Source organism: Cajanus cajan, chromosome 4 (assembly GCF_000230855.2).
Source record: "Cajanus cajan strain Asha chromosome 4, NIPB_CcT2T_4, whole genome shotgun sequence".
Taxonomy (NCBI): Eukaryota; Viridiplantae; Streptophyta; class Magnoliopsida; order Fabales; family Fabaceae; genus Cajanus; species Cajanus cajan.
The window spans coordinates 11,183,495-11,203,748 of NC_138520.1; the positions used below are offsets into that span (position 1 = coordinate 11,183,495).

At 29.7% G+C, this 20,254-nt stretch overlaps 1 protein-coding gene across 1 annotated transcript; it reads right to left on the reverse strand.

Annotated features, from left to right (window-relative positions):
• Positions 1–13,582: 13,582 nt before the first annotated feature.
• On the reverse strand, positions 13,583–19,421 carry LOC145957021 (uncharacterized). The gene is made up of 2 exons (XM_083073259.1): positions 18,370–19,421; positions 13,583–18,230 (listed from the first exon to the last, which is right to left on the reverse strand). Exon 2 carries the CDS (start codon positions 17,831–17,833, stop codon positions 17,033–17,035), a length of 801 nt encoding a protein of 266 aa, XP_082929385.1. The 5' UTR covers positions 17,834–18,230; positions 18,370–19,421; the 3' UTR covers positions 13,583–17,032.
• Positions 19,422–20,254: the final 833 nt, after the last annotated feature.

The window sequence follows — 20,254 nt, forward strand, 5'->3', positions numbered from 1 at the left end:
TTGGTGTTAGTGGGGAGTCTCGGAGTAGCTCGAAGCTCAACCTTTCTCTTCTTCTTCTTCCTCTTTGATTCACTTCGACTCCAAGGTAAGGGTAGCAAGAATTGATTTATGGTTGAGTTGTATGTGCCTTGAATTCTTTAAATACATGATTGTATGGATGATTCTGAGGTGGGGATTGTTGTTTGTTGAACTTGGTGTTTTTTGGTTTCAAGGTGAAGAATTTGGTGATTTTGAAAATGGTTGTTGCATGTTGGATTTCTTGTGCAAAATGAGTTTTTGTTGATGTATATAACTTATATCTTGTGTTGCTTGTTGGTGGTTTTTTGGTTTTTAGGTGATTTGAGCCAATTTGAGCATTTGTTGAGTGTAAAACTCATCATTGCACCAAGCAAGCCTTCATGGCATCAAACGTGACTCAGATTAAGAGCCTTTATCTTGCTTATGTTGGGCACCTGATTAGTGGCACTGAGCACGAGAGGAGAGAAAAGCTTCTAACTTGGTAACATCAGACGTGGTTTGAATGCCATCGGATGTGAGATGAAAGAATTGACTCTATTTGAATGCCATTGGACTTTCCTAGTTTAAGTGACAACATCCAAGAAATCATGTTGTAAGGATTGGTATCCCAATTTAGTTGTTGATCTAGTAGGTGTAAAAAGATCAGTTGGTTTAGTAGGGTTAAGCCACTTAGACTCCCCACTTTGGTTGTAAGAGACCTTTATAGGTGAATGTGTGATGACGCATTAGTTGAAGTGTATGCATATGATGTGTTATGTAAGATGACATGGTTGTGATGTAAGTTTGATATGTTTGAATTGCTTATCTTTAAAACTTGTTTGATGCCATGTTGAGGTAATTTATTGTGGTGTTAAGTTGTAGAACATAGTGTGATTTTTGTTGCATGATTTACATGATGATGTTGTTGATAGTATAGTTGTGTCACTTCTATACTTGTATGATTTATCTTTTATACACTATAGCTTACCCTTACATGTTTTTCTTGTGGTTGGACTGCGATGATCATATTTAGATGAGAGTAGGACAAGGATAAGTTGGATCTTGATGTCATCTTGAGAGCCATGTTGTTAGTAGTGTAGTTTGGTGCTACTAGTGATGAAGTTTTTGTAGTGTTAATGTTAGACTTTAATGTTGTTTTTGAATTACTATATACGTGTGTGTGAGTGTGTATATACTTGCATATTTCAGTTATTTATGCATACCTTTGTATGTAGATATTTTCAATTGCATTTCTAAAAATTGTTTATGTATTAACCTTATGTAGTTGAGTGTATTTTCCTATGTTAATCATCAATTTCATTAAATATAGAGATTGTGATTGGTTGCTACAAATTTTAAATATTCTTTTATTAAAAACAAATATTTTAATTTATAATTGTGTATCAAGATTCAAAATTTAATTTAAATTAAACTTATCTAAATTTATAACTTGAAAAGAAGAAAAAAATATAAATAAAAGACCGTAAAGAATATAAAAGATAAAAGAAGATACAAGATAAGAGAAGGACCTGACTTTAATGGGAAAAAAAAAATCCTTAAAAAAATACTCAAAATTTTAAAATATGAGTAGTACTCCGTGCATTAAAATTATTCATATTCTTTGTGTATCAAACACGTAAATGACGGTATTCCAATCATTTTCTTTTGTTTTTTTTATATTTTATTTTTTTGTACCATTTGCATTTTTCTTTGACTGAGGATATATCATTAAGATCACTAAAGTCAGTTGTTTCTCATTTTCAAGATGTTCTAAGAGACAAGTTAACTGAAGCTACTTCACACCTAAAAAAGTTATGGATAATATACTGGATTTTTTTTAAAGCTCGAAGTGAAAACCTTGTATATATTATTAAACTCACCAAACTCACATTCTAGTGATCCTTATATATATATATATATATATATATATATATATATATATATATATATATATATATATATATATATATATATATATATATATATATATATATATATATATATATATATATATAATGAATGATTTATTGAATGAATATTACAAAAATATTATACTCAATCAATAATAAAATTATTCCGGTAAGACTTTTATACTAATTATTACAAAAATTAATAAATTTATCATTCATAATAATATTTTTTTTTTATCTACATGAGAATCGAACATAATACTGAAATATTTATAATACAAACATATAATGTTTAATCAATTAAGTTAGACCCAACATAATGATTTATAATTAAGAAAAATAAAAAAAAAGACAAATAGATAAATAAAATTCTTTGTATATTAATATTAATGATATTATTCTCTAATTAGAATTAAAATTTTCTAATATTCTTAAATTGTATCTTAATTTTGTTCTATAAAAATATTATTATTATTATTAGAGATCACAAGTATATTTTACAAAAGACAATATAGTTTAAACTGGGTAAGACTACTGCTCCAATTTAATTGGAAAACAATTTCTAAGTAATCGTATCTAAATTTTATTGTATAATAATATTTACAATATTATAATAGATATTATTAATTATTATTTTTTGATAGAGTCTACATGTATTTTTATACTGAAGGAGAAATGATTAAATATTTTGGAACTGCAAAGTATATATGATCTTAATCAATTTCTACATGTATTAAGAAAATTTAACTTCAAAAAAATAATAACACTTAATTAGATATCATGTAAAGATTAATTAAAAATTATACAATCTAAAATTACTTAATAATTTCTTCTTCCAAATACAATTTTGTTTGGGTGAATTGATCTAAGACTACTTAATACAATCTTCTGTCAAATATTTAATATAATTACATATTAATTCAAATTAAAATTTAAGATTAATGATTAAACTGAAATAACTCATATGAGTTGGTCTACATGTTTAATATTATATATATTATTAATTCAATATATGTTAAATCGCTGAGATTTAGTTTAAAATGTTATTATTAAATAATATTGTTTGGATATACACTAGAATATCCCACAAAAAGAAGTATCTATTGCTTAGAACGTAAGACATGCACTCTCCAATAATTTCTAATCCCACGTGGCCTAGTGGGGTCAGCTCAAGATAAGTTACACCCAAGGCCAAAACGAACAAAGAAGAAAGAACCATACATGCTAAACACAATAAAAATTTCAAAAAAGTAATAATAAGCCAAGCATGGACTCACGCCACTTCTTCTCATCTCCTCCATGCATCATTAATCAAAACCAACAACGTTATGAACTAATCTTTCTTTCTTAACCACAGATCATTAACTCAAACGATGCTTCAGCCACGTGTCGCTCCCACAATGACCCAAGTGGCCAACACTTGTTAATTACCATTGCCATGTGGTCCTGGTTCAGATGAGACTTGAGAGTGATAACTTTATCTCTTTTTCAGAAATTAGAATTGTACCTAATGCACTTGGCTTTCCTTTTGCGAAAGAAACCATAGTCAAAATCAGTAACATTGTGCTCGTTGGAGCCTTCTGGGTCTATATATGATTGAACTACTTGTTTAATTCTAATTGTAGCCAATTGGGGTTTGATTTGTTAATTAATGATTGTATAATTTATTTTTATCTCACCTTTCTACCCCTTATTTTAATACTTCATAATCTTAATTTTAATTGGTGGTACTGTACCTTTCAAATCGAGTGTGGCATTGTTTTTCTTCTCCAATTAGAAATAATGATGGTTTTGAAGAGTCCCAAGATGAGGGAAAACCTTCTAATTAATTAATGAAAAGTGTGGACAGGAAATAGGTTGTGTACTACGTACAAGGAGGTTGGTCCTGGTTCTTTGGATCAAATAGGTAGATGAAACAAGGAGACTTGCTATTTAGGGATATCAGGTCCTAGAACTTTGAATTGAATCACAATATATCATGTTGTATTCATTCCTACTCCCTTATAAATCTAGGTCGCATCCTATATGTGTTGAAATGGTAGATACAGATGAGAGAAACCGATGATGATGAGACCCTTTTTGAACAAAAAATAACTTATTAATTATTACAGACAACTAAATTATTACCTTTTATAAAATAAAAATAAAAAAATTCTATAAACTATAATTATCTTATGCATGTGAAAAAATATTTAACTTTATTGATCAAATCATATCCTTGATACTAAGTTTAAGTTTTAGGAATAATTTTTATTAGCTTTTGCATAATTGAAACACAACTTTTTCTTTTGGAGAAGTTAAGGTTATTTATTTATTTTTTTTGAAAATTGTTTTTAACTCATGCATACATTTTTGATTTTGTTTTCTTCTATAAGTTTATTGTATTTAAATATTGTGTATATATTAATTAACATGTAATTTTAAATTCTGAGTTGAATATACAGTTAATGTTAAATATTTTATAGAAAAGTTTTTCTATTCATAATTATTTTACGTGGTTAGAGAAATTAAAAGTTCTCATCAATACAAAAATTATTTATAGTTTTATGTTTATTTATTTTTTAATTATTTGGAAAGAAACTTATTCAAGTGGGTCGTATTAAAACTTATATAAACTATATTAAAAGGATTTATTTTTTTAATATGATTTCAGTCGTCATATAATTTATACGCATGACTATATAATAAAGAATAAATCATTACTTACTTTAAATTTACTCATAACTTGGATGAGACGTAAAATATGCGAAAAATGGAAATTTCCAAGCAAAGTTACTTTGTCATATATTCAAAAAAGTAAGCCACTACTATGAACCAAAGGTGATGATTATCCATAACTGTTAAATTATAATAATAATAATAATTATTATTATTATTATTATTCTCATTTTCTTTTGGTCCATAACTATAATAATATAACAATTATCCTTCAAAGATGCTTTTATGCGATGGAGACCCCGTCGAAAGAGAACTGGCTCCATACTGTTTTGGGTTTTCATGCAAGAATGTGTTTGCTTCACCATCGAGATGGTGTCACCTATGATGTAAGAAAAATTAAAGAATAATAATTCATACATTCTTCTACCCAGAAAAGGTAATTCTACACATACTTATATATACCGTCACGTAAATACAATTTTCATTAAACGATGATAGCATGCTAGTTATATTTTATTTTGTGCACACTTATAATATTGTCTCTTATAATGATAATGATACGCGGACGAGACTTGTTAACAACGTATAAAGAATATTTTTTGAAATTAAATATCTAATGTTTGGGTTTGATTTTTTGAATTTACTTGGAAAATATCATTATAAGTGAAAATGACATGCCAGAATTGAAATGAAAAAACAAAAGAGAGAAAAAAAGAAGAAGAGAGAAAGGGTACTTATTCCATCTGATCCCCTACATTAGCTAACTTGTTCACGTTAAATTCAAATACCCTAATGTGATCGATCGTACCAAAACTTATTGGTGAGTACCATGACCTATCTCGTAACTTTCTTTTTCCTTTTTGGCTTTTAAGTAGTGCTGAATTACGCTTTTTGAACTGAAAACATGAAATGTCTTTAGAAAGGAGTGTGCTTATCTAATGATTTCAGTTAATTTGTAAATTTATTTCACTAAATTAAAGTGTTTAATAAGTTTACCAACATTATATTAATAAAAAAATGTTTACCAACATTATAATTTTAAAATGTTACATTTGAAATATTCTTTTTTAATATTTAAAAATATATTATTCTCTCGTTTAACATTACATTATTTATTATTTTAATATTTTTACTTTAATATAATACTATATATATATATATTTATATATTTATATATTAGTTTTTGGACTTTGTAATGAACATAATTTTTTTATACAACAAATTTATAATAAGTAAATAATTTTTTTATATAAATTATATTATGATTAAAATTTATAATAAATAAATATTTTGATCACAAATAATTTATATTGTGATACAAAAATTATTTTAAATATTGATAAGTTTTTAAAAAGTTGAAATTTAATTTACCCTATATATTAAATTATAATTGATATCTCTCTTTCAAAAATAAAAAAGAATTGATATATCTAGCCATAGTATTTTTAGGTTTCATTTTTCAACAAGAACCTTTGTAACTATTCTTTTTTAAATTGAAGCTTTCTTTTTTTAAGATTATTTTTATAATCTTTTATCTTCAACAATATATACTTTTCATCTATTGATGAAAAAAATATATCACTTTATTTTTTAAATTAAATTAAATTAAATTTTAAAGAAATATCAATAATAATTCTCTCTATAAATTATAATTTTTATTTCTAAATAAAATGATAAAGTAAAAGATACAAAATTAAGAAAATATCTAAAAATGCTTGTTAGAGATATGATCTTTTGACAATGTAAAAACCAATTAAATCTTTCTTGACATGATGATTGGTGTGGGGTAATGAAAGTGATCAAACACTCATAAAGCTTGTTTATCTTTCTCAAATATCTCTTCAAGAACCTTATTAATGACAATCTTTGAGTATACTTCATTGTGTTATAAAATGACCCATAAAAAACTATTTATAAAACTTTTCGTAATTGATGTAATTGATTAAATCAGTATGTAATTGGTTAATTCATTCTTGAACATTCTGGATATAGTTCTCGAATGAATTTATGGATTAATGCACCATGTAATTGATAAAATCAAAAATGTTTTGAAAATTGACATTTCAAAAGTAACTAATGTAATGGATTTATAATAAATGAATAATCAATTAAAACATGGACTTTTAGAAATCCTGTATTTTCAAAATACATTGTGTTATCAATTACAACACCTTGGTAATCAATTAAAACGTAAATAAATGGTTTTCCAAAACATCAAATTTTACCCTTCATAATCTATTACAACTACTCATAGTTTAGTTCTTTGTTTTAATTTGAGCCTTTTCATTTGAAATCTATATGAAATCCTTTTTAAAATTCACTTTTAGTTACCATCTTGATTATTTTTTTTTAACTTGAATACCAATTTTCTCTTCGAGTAAATAACTTTTAAACTTTGATCAAGTTTATATAATCTCATCATCGCACAATATTTTACAATATTTCTAACTCTAAGACATTATTACATATATCAAAGAAAAAATTTAAATATAGAAATGTTGATCATCATTGCTTTGAGATCTTTTTCTTTTTTCTTTTTAACAGGCAAAATGAAGATTATATATAAATATAAATAGGTACAAGAGGTACCTAAAACTCTTTTACAAAAATAGAAATTACATAACTATCAATGATTTGAAATCATCTGTCTACTCCCCACTTAACCTTATCCTCTATCTACTCCTATACCTTTCCTCCACTGTTTATTTATACCTTCAATCTAGCTAAGCACAAACCTGGATTAGTACTAGGGATGACAAATAAACTCGTACTCGCGGGTAATACCCGAACCCATCCCAACTTTTGACGGGGAATACCTGATTTGACCGGATATGGGTAAAACCCGATATGTCAAACCGAGTATGGGTACGGGTACGAGTATATACATACCCGCCCCGTCCTCGTACCCGTACCCATCCCCGATTGAATTATGTTAAAAAAATTTAATATTTTATTATGTGTAATTATTTATTATAATGTGAAACATTTATAGTTGTTTAATTATTAAGAAATTTTTTGATTAAAATATGAGATAGAGAAATAATTTAATTATAATTATAATATAATGAAAAAATAATTTAAAAATATTATGTATTTTTTTTGTAAAAAAAAAATAATAATTTTTTACGGGTACGGATATACCCGATACCCGACGGGGAAGAGGATCCAAATATAAAAATTTCTATTCTATACCTTCCCGAAGTAACGTCTAGGGGGTTTTTTGGTTTTTATGATATCATTGGCAATCATAAAAATACAATTCTCTTTTAATATAGCTATTTGTGCAACTATTTTACGATTAAGAAGCAATTGCCTGGTGTATATATTATATATAAGATTACTATAAATATAATATACTTTTCTTCAAGGCAATGAAATTTTTTGTTCCAGTTGTGCGGTTGACTAGTCCGGCTAGCTAGTGAGCGGTTCTTTCGGGCGAGAAGCGGGCCGGCGGGCATCTCTCGCAACCGAGGACGGAAATTACATACCCGACAGGTACGCGGATGAGTTTGAGTTGTAGGGACAGGGACGGGTATTATGAAACCCGTACCCGACCTGCCCCGTTGCCATCCCTAATTAGCACACTATTGAGAGAAAGAATACTCAAACTTATCAGTCAATGTTGATAACCAAGTCCAAGAGTAAAACATTATGTCATTTAGCAATTTTTTCTTGTTGATTTAGCTCCATTGCTAACATAGAGTGAAAGGGATGCAAGATTGGAAAAGGAAAAGAGTGTCGGGAATGATACATTTGGATGAGAATTTCAAATTTTTGAAGAATGAGGAAAATGAGGGATTTTGTTAAGCGTTCAAAATAAAATCTAGTGTTGGCATAGTCTATGCTAATAACAAAAAGAATTATTTTTAAAATATTAATTGAGGTTGGCAAAATTAACACTAAATTTTCTTTTCAAAAAATATTAAGAAATATTAATTATTTTGACACCTTTCTACTCTAAAGTATTATAAATAAAGATTTGTAAAATAAATAATAATTTAATTAAAGATATTTTAAAATACTTTAACATTACTTTATAAGTCAAAAGGTTCACAATTGGATAATTAAGAATTTTTACCATAGAAAGGAAAATAAACATCAATATTATAAGTTTAAAACTAAGGTACAAATCAGTCTGTTATACAAAACCAACAAAACATAAAACCATCATAAAAAAACTAAAATTCATATGTTTTGCCTTGTATACCAACTATATTCCTACAATGACGATCAACCCAAACAAACAACAAACCACACAAACACAGATGAGTGAGAATATAACTCGTTCATGTAAAGCGCATAGAAAACATATGAATCATTGACAATCAAAACTTGTCAGTAACAACAAAAATTCGTTGGTAGTTTAGGATTTTTGACAAACAAAATTTTGTCAAAAATATGGTCGTCAAAAAGAATATTTTGTCAGAAATTTTTTATGGAAAAATCTATAGGAAATATTCCTTGATAATTATCAATAGTTCTTTCAGTCAAAAATTACCAACAGATATTCTATCAAAAACTAATAGTTAACTTTTACCCAAGGATAATCCATTAATAAGACACACTACATTTTCAATGGTTATATCCATCAATAATAATGTTTTCAATAATCACAAAGTAGTTTATTGATAAATAAATTTTTTAGTAAGTATTTATTAGGTTACTAATGGATTTTTTGTTAGTATCACCTGAATTTTTTTTGTGTTTCCAATAGATTATTCTGTTAGTAATTTTATTGTTGATTTTTTCCTTTTTCATAAATTTATTAAAACATGGTATTATTATATAAAATAAACTTTCTCAAAATAAACATACTAATATTTATCATAATCATAATTCGACATAAATTTATTTAAAAAATTTATATTCTAAAACATACCATAGTAATAAATTCAAAACACATTCATAATTTTTTTTAATACAATTTAATAATCAGCATAATCTAGAGAGTCTCGTTGGTTTTTCCTTGATCATCTTATGGTTGTTGTTGTTGCTCATTTTGTTGATCTTAGTGGTCATTTTGTTGCTGGTTTGTTGCTATTGGCGATGGTGACTGTGTGGGTGTAACAACTAGTGAGTTTAATTGTGTGACTGCAACAAATGGTGATGGTGACTGTGTGGCTACAACAGCTAGTGATTGTGAAAATGTGGTTGCAACAACTGGTGATAAGGATTGTGTGGTTACAATTGAGAATGGTAATAGTGCAACAAATGGGGTTTGGCTAGATGATCTTAGTGCATTTGTTCGTGTCAATACTTTAATTACATAACATGATTTCTTCGGCTTTACTTTCTCCTTTCCCTTATTGCCACTAGAAGGTGGTATTCAAGTCACAATGTCGTTTCTATACATGAGGAGTAATAAGATTTTGAATAATAAATCAAAAACAACATGTATTGATATAAAATAAAGAACTAAATCAAGGGATACAAATAACATTCATTATGATTAACTAATACATATTGCACACAAAAGTACGAAACTAAATATGTACATGAGGCAAAAATTATGTTCCTCGAAACATACAAACACATGCACAACTAAACAAAGTATTAGTTAGAAGATAAGATCATATAAAGACATGATATTGTCCTTTCCTCCATTACATGGTATCAGGAAGCCTACACAAATGAAAGAAGAATTTTTCTTCCAACTTATAGTCTAGACACATCATAAGTTTAAACCAAATACAATTTGAATCTAGGTTGCAACATCTTTTACAATTAGTGGCCACTAGCCATATTTTTATCAAATCATCATATAGATAATACCATTTCTACCATCTCATCCAAACTTGAATAGTTATACCACAAACAATCAAATTACAATAGAAAAATTTCAAGATGGAAGAATAGAGAGTCAAATAATTTGAGCTTCAAGTAATGCAATCAATATTTTCACCCAAAAAGTATAGTAATTATATTACCAATATGAGATCAAAAAATTAGCTTACTTACATAACCCCAAAACCTTTCCAACAACTTTTCATAAGTCAACTATACAGTACCCACAACAGAAAAGCAAGTTATGATGTAAAAAATAAATTATCAAGGAAAGAATGTAAATATACCATACATGAAGTACACCTAGCACCCCACTTTAGTCAAGAAAATTAGATTAATTGCACTAAATTCACAAATTTCCCTATGTATTTCTTTTTATAACTTAACATAATAGCAACCAAGAAAAATCCATAATAAATTAATAATAAAAATAAGAATAGCAAATTAGCAATGACAATAATAATATAACTTTTTTTGTTGACACCATACTACAAGAAAAATTGCTATTATCTACGAAATATTATCTACGGAATTTTTTTCATAGATAATGTTTAGTTATCTACGGAATATTACCTACGGAATTAGTTATCTACAAAATATTACCTACGAAATTTTTTTTGTAGATAATGTTTAATTATCTGAGGAACATTACTTATGGAATTTTTTTATGTAGATAATATTTAGTTATCTACGGAATATTACCTACGAAATTAGTTATCCATGGAATATTACCTACAGAATTTTTTTCGTAGATAATGTTTAGTTATCTACGAAATATTACCTACGGAATTAGTTATCTATGAAATATTACCTATGAAATTAGTTATCTACGGAATATTATCTACGAAATTAGTTATTTACATAACTATTACCTACTGAATATTTTTTTTTTGTAAATAATGTTTAGTTATCTACAGAATATTACCTACAGAATTGGTTATCTACGGAATATTACCTATGAAATTAGTTATCTGCGAGATATTACCTATGAAATTTTTTCCGTATAGATAATTTTTTAGTTATCTAAGTGATGTAAAGAATATTTGGTAAAAAAATAAATATTATTAAAAATTGTCATTTTAAATTTTTTATTTTTATAAACTAATGATGATAAAAAATAACATACTAATATTTAGTTTTAAATTTGATATGAAAATATTATGATATAATTAGATAAGATTTTAAATTAGTATTTTATTAATGGTTGATAATTAGAAAATAAAACAAGAATAAATAAATTTTTTGAATTTTATATTATAGATTTAAGATGAATAAATATAGGCAAAAATATTCTTTTCATCTCTTATATTACTTAATATTTTCAATTTAGTCCCACATGAATTATTTGACTCAATTTGATCCCACACGTTTAAAATGTATGTTAATGTTAACCTTTCCGTTTAGTCTGTTTAAAAATTTAACAGTGGTGTGTACGTGGAAATGTGTATTATTTTTTCATTAATGACGTGGATTATTAGGATTAATAAGGTGGATTATTAAGCATTCTTTTAGGGTTGTTGTTTACTTTTGGGTATCACATTGGTTTCTTCTCCGTGTGTTCGTTGTTCTTCTTCTTAGTGTGTTTCTTCTTCTTCCATTGGTCTATTTCTTCTTCCATTTGTTCTCCACAATGTCACGTGTCTCTCGCAATTTTTGGGCAATGAATTCTGAATCTTCAATGAATTCATCTTCGTTGGGTATGTTCGTTGGTGGTCGTGGTCGATCATTTGTTCCAACTTGTTATTGTGGCGATGTGGCTGTTTTGCAAACAACGAAGACATCTACAAATGCTGGTAAAAAGTTCTGGGGTTGTTCCAAGTACAAGGTATGTCTCATTTTGGGTTTAGGGTTTGATTCTTCTTTTGGGGTTTGTGTCTGATAAGTTTTTAATTTTTTTGTAGAGTGGTGATAATGAAAGTGGCTGCAACTTCATTGAATGGTTTTTAGAAGAATTTGTTGATGAGAGAGACTTGTTGATTGCTAGACAAAAGAGAAAGATGGCCCTTCTCCAAAGTTCGCTGAAATCAACAAAATGGTGGATGATGTGACACCCTTACTACCCCAACACATATAAATAAATCTTGTAAATAAATTAAAGAATAAAATATTCAACGTTGGTAAAAGAATTCACATAAAACCTTCATAAATAACCAAAATAATTAAAAATAAAATTTAGAAAGTAAAACTTGAGAGTTTACAAATTGCTTTCAAAAGAGAAGTTATAACTCTAGATACATATAAAAATTTATCCTAGAATTCTCTGCCCCGATGTCACAATATCAGAGCACACCCACAACTCAACGGTTGACATTCTAGATGCCACTCAAAGCTGGATCTTCCTCACCTAAAACATCCACAAATTGTACGGTGAGAAAAGAAAACATTTATATATAAAACACACAAGGAAATCCACAACATCATCTCATCATAGCTTGGAATGTTATTTACAAGCATTTCTATAGATATATCATCATTCTATCAATCATTCATCTTCACATCTCAATTCATAATTACACCAATCCATCATAATCCACACAAATCTTACAATTAACACTATACCAAGGCCACGCCACATCTGACACAAGTGATACGGGTTAATTGCCTCACTCATCCCACACCATGCTAGGGGCACGCTCGTCCTCGTAGCATCACTTACCCAATGTTCGTCTCATCCCTGGTCATTAGTGTGAGGAACCACAGTCACATTACAATCCACACAAGTCTTGCAATTAACCCTATGCCAGGGCTGCCATATTTGACATAAGTGATGCGTGTTAATTGCCTCACTCATCCCACACTATGCCAAGGGCACGCTCGTCCTTGAAGCATCACTACTCAAGGTTCGTCTCATCCCTGGTCATTAGTGTGAGGTACCACAATCACAATCATAATCATATCTACACAACATCTCATCTCATATCTCAATTCCATATTACATACACAATTTCATATCACATACATAACAGATAAGTCCAACAAAAATAAGGGTTTACACACCCCCCTCAAGCAATTCACATCTAGATCATCAATTCTTATCAATTAACATAACAATAACATTCATAAATTAATAAAATAATCAATAGAATTATCAATTTAATATAATTTTAACATAAACGGTAAAACCTCCAATTATTCTAAAACCTAGCTCACAGGCACTTTTCTATAATTTCGTTCTCTCTCCCAGAGCATCATTTTTACAAATAAATCATTATTCATAGTCTTAAATATATACAGAATCACATAAGACCTATAATTCTCCAAACAGAAATAATTATAAAATTACTCATAATCGTAAAAGACTATTCCTCTACCCAATTCCCTCATGTAACTCTACATATAAATAATCTCCTTTTCCCCTGTACCTGGATAAACAACAGTTGAAACCAAAATAGAGATATCTTGGTCTCCTCCTCTAAGTGCCCCTCAATCTTCAGAGAGTGTAGAAGGGAAAGAAGAGAATGTAGAAGAAAGAAGTCAGAACTGAAAGAAGTCAGAACTGAAAAATATGATTTTAGGAGTGCTAGAGCACTCAATTTATAGGCATCAGGATTCGCGGAACGGCCCGTTTCAAATATGGAACGACCCGTTCTGAAATATCATGTCATGTGTAAAATTCACATCCAGAACGACCCCTTCTCAAACCAGAACGACCTGTTCTGGGGTTTGCATTAAAACTCTCAACGGTCATATTTTAAAATGGCCCGTTCCGAAACCGGAACGACCCGTTCTCAAATAAGGTTCAAAGGTCATTTCTAAAATCTGGAACGGCCCGTTCCAGCTGGGAACGGCCCGTTCCCAACTAAGAATCATAGAAAAATTTTATGGTTTGGAACGACCCGTTCCAAATCCGGAACAACCCATTCTGGGCTCCCAAAAGTAGGTCTATTTAGTAATTTGGAACGGCCCGTTCCGGGCTACTAAACCACCTTAATTGGGCTCTTGGCCTAGTGAAAATTGGGCTGTTACAGATGAAGATGTTGATTATTTTTGTAATCGTTTTGGTGATGATAAATGTGTTTGTCATGATGGTATTATGTAATAAGTTAGGTCAAATTGGAAATTTGGTTTATTTAAAGTAGGGTGACTGATGATTGTGTTGCTCTGTGTAGTGTTTTATCAGTAACAAAAGGGTGGTTCATGATTGTATTTTAGGGTTGTTTATTGTAAAAAGTTGCATTGTGCAAACATTTGTAGTACTTTTGAGTTAATTCAAATATGTTGAATGACACCCTCAATCTAGTTTTATATGTTTTGTTTTTGTTCAAATCAGCATTAAAACCAATAATTAAAGTGCAACAAGAAGGTTTAAAAGCATATATAATCAACATTTACATTATTTGGAGGCACCATGTGCTTAAATGGGTGACCCATTTACACTGATTCATTGTCATAATACGAGCAATCAATATGCAACTTTACAGACCAACACAACAAGGAGTACAATGCATATGCATTATAAAATAAGAATCTATGGGATCCATTCACTGTCCCAATGCCAGCAGAATATGAAAATAATAACATAATATATTTGATCCATTAATTGTACCATACATAATAACAGAATAATAACATAACAAGTGACTTGCAAAATATTACATAAAAAAAGTGGGCTTATCAGTTTTTCCCATTACATAATAACAAAATAACAATGTATATAGTTGTTAAGTCTGACTTCATGGTTTCCAGTGGGGTTTCTTCCTAATGTTCAACTTTTCCCTGACAGTTCGAGTAGGGTTGGTAGGTTCCCTAGGTTCAGTTTGTTGGGGTAGGCTTGATGTTGCCTGGGTTTGCTGGGGTGGTTGGCTTGATGTTCCTTTGGTTTGCTGGGGTGGTTGGCTAGATGTTTATTCAATTTGCTGGGGTGGTTGGCTTGATGGTGTCTGTGTTTGGTTAGCTTGAGGTATCTACTGGTTAGTTTGGCTGCCTTGAGTTTGCTGGGGTGTATGTTTGCAACTTAATTTTTTATGTCCAACATTTAGGCACCTACTACATCTCCTTTGAAATCCATTCCTCTTCAATTATGTATCATCTTTTTTCAGCTCCCATGCTTCCAAATTTCTTCTCTTTTTTGGTCTTCCAGACATTTTCTTTGATTTTGGTGGAAGAATGTCATCACACCATGTTTTGGGCCATAGTTCCTGCCCATTTACAGGATATATGATTGGTGCATACACAACTTCATATGTGGGTTTCTTGTAATAGTCTGGCACATACTCTTTAGGATCCAATTTCATGCTATTCATACATGCTATTGCATGACAACATGGAAATCCAGTCAGCATCCATTTCCTGCATCTGCAATCTTGTGTCTGCAAGTTGACATCATACTTGTCTCCAATGTAGTTGATGTTCCTTACCTCAAACACCTACTCTCCAGCCCAACTAACAAACAAAAATTTCAAATTAGTTATCAAGTATGCTGACCACCATTTTGAAATTAGATATCAATTTTGATATACCTTGGTAACCACCATTTTGTTTGTTGACCTTTTTTATCAAGTTTTTTCTGTATCTTTGCTAGAATATTTCATTTGTATAAAGCAATCTTTCTCCGATTTTTAGCCCATCTTTCCATCATGTACACCCTTATGTCTTCTAACATGGAAACAATGGGCTTATGTCTAGCTTCGATAATGACACTATTGAAAGCTTCACTCATGTTGTTGAAAAGTGCATCACATTTTGGGTTCTGGGTGAACCTAGACTTACTCCAAAATCTGAAATATTTTTTAAAAATATAATAAGTATCCAAATATTTAATATTAGATTCATAGAGAAATATTTACCTTGGTGGGATCTGAATTAAATGTTTGAAGGCTTCCACATTGACTTTCTTAATTTCTTGCATTTCTCTTTCCCATGCTTGAGGATAGGTGGATGTGGCAGCCTTCCACATTAAATCTTTCAACTTTTTTCCTGGAAACTTCTTTCTAAAGTTTTTGTACAGATGTCGTACACAAAACCTCTGATCTACACCAGACAATAACTTATTCATAGCTGGCAACAAACCCTATAAATAAATAAAAGCAAACCTCTCATGTTATCATTTTTTGTGATTTTCAAGTTTCTACCTGAATGCACAACATATGTAATAATTTCTTCTTTGAATTGTTCCCTCCCTAAAAAGTATGTTCCAAGTTCCCATTTGTAATCTGTCATGTTGCTTGTCATCTTAAAACATGGAAATTGGCTTGTCCTAAGACCCTCTTCATCACTACTATATCATCAAGTCCACTAACCAACTCCTATGATTCATATTCAGAATCAGAAATACCCCTATCCATATGGTTTTTTCCTTTGTCAACTGCATTTGTTTTAAATAATTCATCATCTGAATCACTTGAATCATCATCCTCAAATACTGGCTCTGGAATAGGCTTACATGTTGTCTTTTTGGGCCTACCCCTCTTTTTACTAGTCTCTTCTACATAGTCATCAAAATTTCCATCTCTATTAGCATTGCTACAACCACCTTACTGTTCAGTACAAAGTACATCAAAATCATTCTCAAATTCCAAGTCCAAGTCGTTATTATTATTTATCTGACCAACACCCAAAGTTCCTTCATACACTTCAACTACCACCTATTGTGTAGGTTTCACAGGTGCATCAAATAAATCAAATTCAGATAAATCTATATCCTTGTCAGATGTATCACCCAAATGCACTAAAGGGTAACTATTTTAACTTTCTTCACTTTCTTTTCCTTCATTCTCAGGCCCAAAATTATCACCCTTATCCAACACACCCTCTGTCTCATGTGCCATAACAGGCCCATCTGCATCAACAGGCCCAATAGGCTCCACCACAGACTCGTCATCCCAATTTGCCTGTACCACAGGCTCAACAGGCCCATCTGCCTCAACAGGCCCAATAGGCTCCACCACAGACTCAACAGGCCCATCTGCCTCAACAAGCTCAATAGGCTCCACCATAGACTCTTCATCCCCATTAGCCTCAACCACAGGCTCAATAGGCCCATCTCCCTCAACAGGCCCAATAGGCTCCACCACAGACTCATCATCCACATTAGCCTCAACCTTACACTGAACAACACCATCAGCCTCAACCTCACACTGAACAGGCCAATCAAGCTCAACCTCACACTCAACAGGCCTATCAGCCTCCACCTCACACTCAACAGGCCCATCAGCAGGTAATGAATGTAGAATTTCAGGTTCAAATGTCGGATGTTCAACATAAAGACTAACATTACCAAACTTTTTTGCTATATCTATCATTTCCATAGCACCCATATCATTAATTAGTAATTTCAAACCCTGTTCAAAGTCTGTACCACCCATAAAATACCATAATTTATTCACTATCACATATCCCATTTCCTTTAAAATATTTAAAATCTCAAAATAACTCCACCTATCTGGGTCACATTTCCATGTGGAATCAGAACCCTCATAATTTAACTTCCATTTACTGACAAATTGCCCCTCATGATGCACAATGACCTCAAAATAATCATCCATTTAAACCAAACCCTATACACATAAAAAGACATTTTAAAATTAAACTATATTTAAAGTCAAATTAAATTAATAAACAACAACCATGTTACAATCAGACAAAGGTAGGGAGCGAAAATGGGACCACACCCTAAACCCTAAGCCACACTAAAAACGTGAAATCCAAACATGGGACCACATCGTAAGAGCGAAAGTAGAACGAGAAAATTGGACGAGACCACACTAAAAAATGATTGACAGACGAAAACAAAACAGACATATATAAGCAACACGAAATTACAACGATAATAATCCTTACCCACAGCCTATTGCGATTTGCGAGTCACAACGAACCCTAAACCCTAAATCGCTTGAGCCAGCGACGACGAAAACGGAACCTCCACCAACAACCTCGACAAATCTGTGACAACAAACGAGAAAATAAAATTTCCAGTTTCGGTAACCTTAAACCTCCAAAATGCAAACCTGGGAACGACACATATAAAAGAATGCGAACCTAGGAATGAGAATCTGTTGAGTCTGTGGGAGAGAATGCGAACCTGGGAACAAGAAACTTTAAAAATGGGTAAACCTCCACCTCGAAAAATCAAAACTTCCAGTTCCGGTAGACTGAGCGTGTTTCCAAAGGGAGATTCATGCGAAGTTGGGAAAAAGAGGGAGACTAAACCCTTGACCATTTGACGTGTCCCTTCACCATTTGACGTGTCCATACCATTTTACGTGTCATTTACAAAATTAATAAACATTGCCACGTAGACACCACCGTTAACTTTTTAAACAAACTAAATGGAAAGGTTAACATTGACACACATTTTAAAAAAGTGGGATCAAATTGAGTTAAATAATTCAAGTGGGACTAAATTGAAAATATTAAATAATATAAGGGACGAAAATTGTATTTTTGCTATAAATATATTAAGTTAATTAATATATTTTATATAAAATGTTAAAATTTAATTTATAAATATAATATTTTACACTACTAGAAAATTGCAAAATAGCGACCGAAATTTATCAATCGCTATTTAGCGACTGATTTAGCGACCAATTATGAATAATCAAAATAGCGACCGATTTAGCGACCAAAATAAGTCGTCGCTAGAAAATCAGTTGCTATTTCGGACGCTAAATAAGAAATTTTAATTTTTTAGCAACGAAATTAAATTCGGTCGCTATTTAGGTCGCTAAATTAGAAGTTTTGATTTTTTAGCGATGTAATTTAATTCGGTCGCTAAATATAAGTTAAATTTAGTGACCGAATTGAATTCGGTCGCTAAATCATAAATTTGGATTTTTTTAGCGAAGGAATTAAATTCGGTCACTAAATATTAGTTAAAATTAGTGATAAAATTTAATTCGGTCGCTAAATATTAATTAAATTTAGCGACAAAATTGAATTTGGTCGCTAAATTAGAAATTTTGATCTTTTTAGCGACAGAATTGAATTTGGTCGCTAAATAGTAGTTAAATTTATCGAAAAAATTGAATTCAGTCGCTAAATAAATTTTTTTGATTTTTTTAGCGACGAAAATTAGTTAAAATTAGCGACTGAATTCAATTCGGTCGCTAAATCAGAAATTTTAATTTTTTTAGCGACGAAATTGAATTCAGTCGCTAAATATTAGTTACAATTAGCGATGTAATTCTATTAGGTCGCTAAATATTAGTTAAAATTAGCAATGAAATTCTATTCGGTCGCTAAATATTAGTTAAAATTAACGACGAAATTCTATTCGGTCACTAAATAAAACTTAAAAAAAATTATAAATTGCTTAAAAGTGATGATAATATTGTTGTTGAGTATCAATCCCATTTTCTTTTTTTGTAAGAGGATGACATTAATTTATAATAAAAAAATATTTATATGCACTCCTACATAATTAATACCAATAGTTATTTATGTGAAAAAATTATTTAGAGGTTTTCTTTTTTTACGAATGGATTTTTAGGCAGTTTTTTAATTAGAGTATATGAATTTTTTAAAATTTCTTATTTATTTTGATCTATATTTATAATATATATTTCTAACTTATGATAACTTTATTTTAAAATAAATTTTTATATTTATATTTTATTGATAGAAGAGATGTGATATCTTAAGGAAAAAAAGAATTATAACATCCTCTCTATGTATTTTCTTAACTATTAGTATTTCTTTATTGTTGTGTGATAAAATTGATTATTTTAAATTATTTAACTAGAATCTTATTAATAATTTACTATATAATTTTAATATTTTTGTATAACTAATATCTGATTTTAAACTTGATATGAAAATATTATGATATAACTAGATAAGATTTTAAATTAGTATTTTATTAATGGTTGATAATTAGAAAATAAAACAAGGATAAATACATTTTTTGAATTTTATATCTTAGATTTAAGATTAATAAATATATTAAGTTAATTAATAATTTATTT